The 6,636-nt window shown below is 38.4% G+C and overlaps 1 protein-coding gene across 1 annotated transcript in view; it reads right to left on the minus strand.

Annotated features, from left to right (window-relative positions):
- Positions 1-6,636, minus strand: part of LOC119410489 (calsyntenin-2) — a 662,902-nt gene that overhangs the window by 18,867 nt on the left and 637,399 nt on the right. Inside the window, exons 13-14 of the mRNA XM_037677368.1 lie at positions 5,578-5,736; positions 5,329-5,474 (exon numbers count right to left, since the gene is read on the minus strand). Of these exons, the coding sequence (XP_037533296.1) occupies positions 5,329-5,474; positions 5,578-5,736 (305 nt within the window). The remainder of the gene's footprint in view (positions 1-5,328; positions 5,475-5,577; positions 5,737-6,636) is intronic.

The following is a 6,636-nucleotide window of genomic DNA, read 5'->3' on the forward strand; positions in this document are numbered from 1 at the left end:
AACTGCTGTGGTTTGTTGTTTCAACTCAAGAGATTTATGTCCATTTAACGTAATTGTTAAATAAAATAAATCTAAAATAAATACATAGCAATTCTACTTTGTGGTTTTCACCACTTATTGCGGGGGGAGACGTACTCCCTGCAATAAACAAGGGACTACTGTATATACTCCCGCTAGGCATAGTTATTAAACAGCATGGGATATATTTTCATTGTTATGCTGATGACACACAATTATATTTGTCCATTAAACCCAATGAATCCAATCAGCTACTTAGACTACAAGCATGTCTTAAAGACATAAAAACCTGGATGACCCTTAATTTTCTCCTGTTGAACACAGACAAGACTAAGGTTTTGGTTTTTGGACCTGAGCACCTTAGGAATTAATTTTTCAGTCTTTCTCCCTCCTTAGATGGCATTAATCTGTCCTCCAGTTCTAATGTTAAAAATCTTGGTGTTATTTCGATCAGGACATGTCTTTTACCCCCCACATTAAAAATGTTACTAGAACTGCCTTCTTCCACCTGTGTGATATCACTAAAATTGACTTGACCTCTCTAAGTGACTTTAAAACCCTGTTAAGTACCTGGCAAAAGCCAATGCAGACATGTTCCTGTTTTTAGTTTTCTAATTTGCCTTGTGATCTAACTGTTTTTTGCTGCTATTCCTCTTGATTGTCCTTTTGGTTGCTATTTTGTTTTGATTTGTTAAAAAAAAAAAAGAGAAACTTAACTTTGTATGCCTATTTTATGACGGTCTATTGTTGTCGTTGTTGTACATTGTTATCATTGTTATCCATTGCCGTCATCACTCTTTGTTAAAATCAGGTCTCTCTTGTAAATGAGTCCTTGAGGCTGAATGGGATTAACCTGTTTAAATAAAGGTTTAATGAAAAAAAAAATTGAAACACATTGTCTAAAAATGATGCAGAAAAACTGGTCCATTAATTTGTCACGTCTACACTGGACTATTGCAATGGTTTATTATCTGGATGTACAAATACTTCCTTAAAACGTCTTCAGTTGATCCAAAATGTTGCTGCCAGAGTCTTAACTGGAGTTAGTAGGAGAGATCATATCTCTCCAGATTTAGCTTCTCTTCATTCGCTCCCTGTCAAATCCAGAATAGAATTCAAAATCTTACTTCTAGCCTACAAATCTACCAACAACCTAGCTCCATCTTATATTACTGATCTTATTGTTCCATATTTTCCAAACAGAGCACTTCACTCTCAAACTGCCGGTTTACATGCGGTTCCTAGAGTTTCCAAAAGCAGAATGGGAGGCAGATCTTTCAGTTATCAGGCTCCTCTCTTGTGGAACCAACTTCCAGATTCTGTCCGTGAGGCCGACACATTATCCAGTTTTAAGACTGGGATTAAGACTTTCCTCTTTGATAAATCCTATAGTTAGTCGGCTTGGTTTTCTGACCTATTCCTTGTCCTATGCTGCTTAGACTACTGGAAGACAAATTGACCTCATTTCATCAAATTAATAGTTACAAATGAATAGTTTGTATATGTAATTATTGTTTCTTAATGTGATTTCTGTCTTTTTATCTTTTCTTCTAGAGAAAACCTGATGGCCCCCGACCTGGACCTGCCGTTGTGTGTTTGTTCCTCCTTCCTGTTCCTCTCAAACCCAGCCAGTCCAAGCAGATGAACGCTTGTTCTTAGCCTGGTTCTGCTGGAGGTTTCTTTCTCATGAGGGAGTTTTTCCTTTCCACTGTTGCATCTGCACTTTTGTCAAAGTTAACGTGACTCAGAGCAACATTAGTCATATTACAGGGAAATCTTTCTGTGGAAAAACGCTAAAAAACAAAAACTAAAAATCTCTAAGACAAATAATTGCATATAGTTTCTTTGTATCTCTCAAAGATTTTACAACCTTAATTGCCCTCCAGGTCACATAGGTCTTCTAAATGTTTGCTTTTGTTAATTTTGATGCCAAAGCTAAAGCATACAACAGAGCAGGCTAATGGAGCATTTAAATAAATATTTCAGATATTTTAAAGTGAGATTCTGTTGAAAAACTATATATAAAAATCTTATCTTATCTGATGCAGATAGCTTAGACCAGCAAAGACCTTAATTAGAAGTATCTAAAGTCTGACAGGACCAATGAGCTACTAGCTGAATGAGGCCAAGAGTAAATGGGATTGCGGCCATCTTAAATAAGCTTCTTGGTGGTGTTCTCTCACCTCTTTTATTTATTCTTTAAACTAATGCTTTTTAAAATCCAGTATCCAGTCATTCTAATATAAAGCTTGCTGATAATGGGGTTCTTGTATCCTTGTTCCACAATGTCAATCTTGATCACAGTCCTGTTTATTGGGAGTTCATGGTTGGGTGTAGTCTTCTACTTAAACTCTAATGTAAAAGTAAAGAAAAAATATTTGATAAAAAAAAAAAAAATTCCAATATCTTATTTTGTTTCTTCAGTGGTGACCAGTAGTAAGAAGTTAGAACATATAAAATTGTATAAAAGATTTACTGTAATGGATGAAAAACTGACATTTGGACTTCCCTAGAAGGCCCATCAGTGCCAGTATTTTTTCCCAAGCTTTGTCATTTTAGGACTGATGAAACCCTCGTGATTGTTTTAGTCTTATTTTAATGAAGCTGTTCTGATCTTCACATTCATGAGTTGGTACAGTCATCTTAACCAGAAAACAAGCTCAAGCTGCAGGACATTGTGTGAATGTGCTGCAAAGTGGCAGACACCTCTTCAAATAACATGCCTTAACTTTACATAGTCCTATTTTTGGGGGCAGCTGTGGCTGAATGGTTGGAGTGGTTGTTCTCCAATGGGAGGGTTGGTGGTTCGATTCCACCAGCAGCCACATGTTGAAGTGCCCCTGGGCAAGACACTGAACTCCTCATGGCCTTCGGTGTGTGTCCCATCAATGTATGAATGTGATCTAAAGCACTGATTATTCTCTACAGGTTAAAATTAGTGCAGCAATAACGAAGGTTGAAATGGAGGTAGAAGGGTGACACTTTCTCCACTCCACTACATTTATTTTATTTATTTAGCTCTGGTTAAAGTGGGTCACCAGCTGGTCAGTTTACTGACCAACAACAACTTAATTAATATATTCACCCTTTAATGATCAGAATCAGTCACTGAAGTAAAGTCCATTAATTACAAGGAGTCCCATATCATAATAAATTAATATTCATCTGAACAAAGAGACCAAAGTTGACTTTGAAGTTTTATTACAAAATTAATCAAACTAAGAATCAACAACAATAATAAACAAACAAATTAATCAATCAAGGCTTAATTCTCTTATCTAAGGCAAAATTGACTCTTTGAGCAGGAATTATTTCAGTTTTATACGCGCATGAATTTAGACAAAGTTTGACTATTTTAATAGTTTCCTTTGAATTTTGGTTAAAAGAAGTTATTTAATGTGATCAGATAATAATAATAATATTAATAATAATAATAATAATAATGTGTATGTATTGTCATCATTGCATGTTCCCATACAATGGCGAAATTGACTCTCTGCATTTAACCCATCCATTACCAGGTGGAGCAGTGGGCGGCATTTGGAGGCGCCCAGGGAGCAAGTCATTTATCATCACTGCAAGCCAGGAAACGATTTACCTTTTTAGCTTCGCACCCCTAAGGCTCCAGTATAATCCCGCGTCCTGTCAGCCATGCGGAAACTGTGCATACTGTAAGCAGAGGGTTCAGACTTCATGCTCGAGCGTCCACCCTGAGTGGCTGCAGAGCAGCTCCTCAGACAAGGAGCGTTTACCTTGGGACAAATTGAGTTCGCCGATTGGTCATTTGCTGACATGCCTACTGGATTGATTGACAGGTCGAAAAAAAAAAAAAAAAAAAAAAACGAGAGCTGGCAGCTCCAGCCGCATTGGTGTTCTGTGTTTATATGCTGTTAATAAAAAGTTCTAAAAAAAACAAACAAAAAAAAGAAAAAAACAGGGAGCGCTGGCCCTGCAGCCCACACATCAGAACGGCCCAACAGGAAATCTCCAGACCCTCCTGGAGCCATGCTGGGCCAGATTTTAATTCGCTCATGACAAATTTCTTCTTTTCTCACCATTTCAGTCAAGGCATCAACGGAGGAGACAGAGATCGCTTGCCTTTTGGCAAAAAAACAAAAGAAAATGCCAGATCAGGGATAAAGAAGGGGAATTTAATACATTGGTGTAAAACAGTCCGTCGCCGGGCAGTTTATTGTGCGACACTGCGTACGCGGTCGTAAAAATTTAGCTTTACGTGGACATGCTCTGCGGAGGTACACGTACATGGGAGTTTACTGGGGGCTCTACTTTTAACCCATACAAACAGGGCCCACCTGTCCTCAGTCTGTTCTGTGTGTTGCAAGATGGCTATCTGGCTTAAGACATTTGATTGTTATACATGATGATTGGTTGTTTTGGATGGGTGGGCCCTGTTTGCACGTGTTAAGAGCTTGCTTTTGAGATTCCACAGGACGTTGGACTTGAAACACAGCAGTGAAGGCTACTTTTGGGACAGCTCTGGTTGGCAGGCCACAGACTGACGAAGTCTTTCGGATGGGACACAAAACGTTTCTTACTTAAAGAAACTTGTTCAGATGACATGATTTAACCTTTTTTGTTTTTCATGTAAACACCGATATTTTGAAGCCTTTACACTGTGGATTCTTAACTGATTGGTCATGACCCAAAATGTTTTCAGGGCATTTCCAGCAAAATTTCCATATGGTCAAAAAGAAAAAAAGGCAAGAAAAAAGTTGTGATTGTTATAATAGCCAACTCTGCTTTGGGTCTGCTGGATCTTCCTAAATTTCGTAAATTTTATGGTGGTTTGTGAAAGTGCCTTTATGCTAACCTTTGATGTCAGTTTGACATTGCATGGTTATTTTTGCAGAAATATGAAAGTGACTCCATGCTATACCTAAAGTGCTGCAGGTTGCTGTGCCTCTGCTTTGTATGCTTGAAAATTATCACAGAATTATATGTACACAATCATTTCATTGGTAATGGACAGGTATTTAGAAGGTCTATGAAATATAGAGTTCACAAGAAACACTTTGCATTTTTAGAGATTTAAATTGTTTTCAGAAAGCAGCTTGGTCTTGGCCACTTTCAGGCTAGCTGTTAGCTCCTCAGTCTTGCAAGACTTTAACTCTATTTTAGCAAACTGAGACAGAGACGAACCAATTGTCCTTTCTTGTTGGACACTGCCTGTATTCTTCTTTGGATTTTAATGATGTCTTAATTTTCTTTTTAAATTTATTAACACATTGCCCAGTGGTGCATATTTAATGTACTTTAGATCCAATTTTATAAAGATGATTAATGACCGACCTCGACGTTGAACTCATTGCTGGTGTATCGTCCATTGAGCTCTGAGCAGGTCAGGCGAAACCTCCTCTCTGTCAGCTGTTCAGGCTGCAGGTTGTAGTACCGGACCTGTCTAATCACCTGTTCATAGTTTGACATGGAGTCTACGCCTGTGGACAAGAAGAGCGGAGAGTTGGTGCAGCAGTGTCAATGTTGTGTTCATAAAACCTGACTACAAATGCCTCAGTTTTAGCTTTATTGTTCATGACTCACCATATATGGACATGCCCGAGGTGGAGTTGGTGGCATCAAGGTGTTTACCCTGCAGGAATATCGTGTGCAGTTGGAGAGATTCTTGCTCTGGGATCAGCTCCTCTCCCAACACCAGGACATCACAGTAGTCCAAGTTATGAATGATCTCCTCCAAAACCCCTGCTTGACACACACATACACACACTGCTGTATTTTTGTTTTATGCTAGGTGAACTTTTATCCAGCTCTTCCTATTTTGTTCTTTTTTTTCCCCTCCACTCCTTCAGAGTAACATTTCATGTTCAGCACATCCGTCATGGACAAACTTACAAAAATGTGAAGAAAAGCAAAACAAACTTCAGAACATTTAGTTTTAAAACCAATCAACTGGTATTTAGATTATCCTAATGCAATCTTAAAAATGATGCACTAACTCTAAAACAACAGCTAGAATCTTTCAAAACCGACAACATAAAAGTCCTGGCTGGTGTAAAACAAGAATTGTTGAACAAGAATGGTGATTGTTGTGAAAAGAAGCTACGACCTAGAAGCAGCTCTTACTGCTGAGAGAAGTAAGGCAGCAAAGGCCCAAAGGTTTCTTGACTCAGCAAACAGAAGAAGTTTCCAAATTAAGAATTACTTTGAAGGAAACAGACAATAGAGTTGAACAACAAAGTCATCAGCAGAAGCAAGAAATGTCCTGTCTTGTATCAAAGCATCAACAAACAGAGTCAACTTTGAAAGCAGCTGTGACAAAGTTGCAGAAAACTCTGCAACATGAACGGCAGGAGTGGGAGAAAGAAAGATCCCACCTCTTAACAACAGTTACATCGCTTAAGGAGGCTTTACATCAGAAGGAAGAAGAGAACAAAACTTCAACACTGAGGCTGGCAGAAAGAATGACAATTTTACAGCAACAAATGGAAAACAGAATGTGAAAAGCCGAAGAAGAAGGCAAAGAAAAAATGTGTAAACGATCAGATCTATTAATTGTAATCCATCCATTGACCGATCCATCCATCCATCCATCCATCCATCCATCCATCCATCCATCCATCCATCCATCCATCCATCCATCCA

This window comes from Nematolebias whitei, chromosome 6 (genome assembly GCF_014905685.2).
Source record: "Nematolebias whitei isolate Nwh7 chromosome 6, NemWhi1, whole genome shotgun sequence".
NCBI lineage: Eukaryota > Metazoa > Chordata > Actinopteri > Cyprinodontiformes > Rivulidae > Nematolebias > Nematolebias whitei.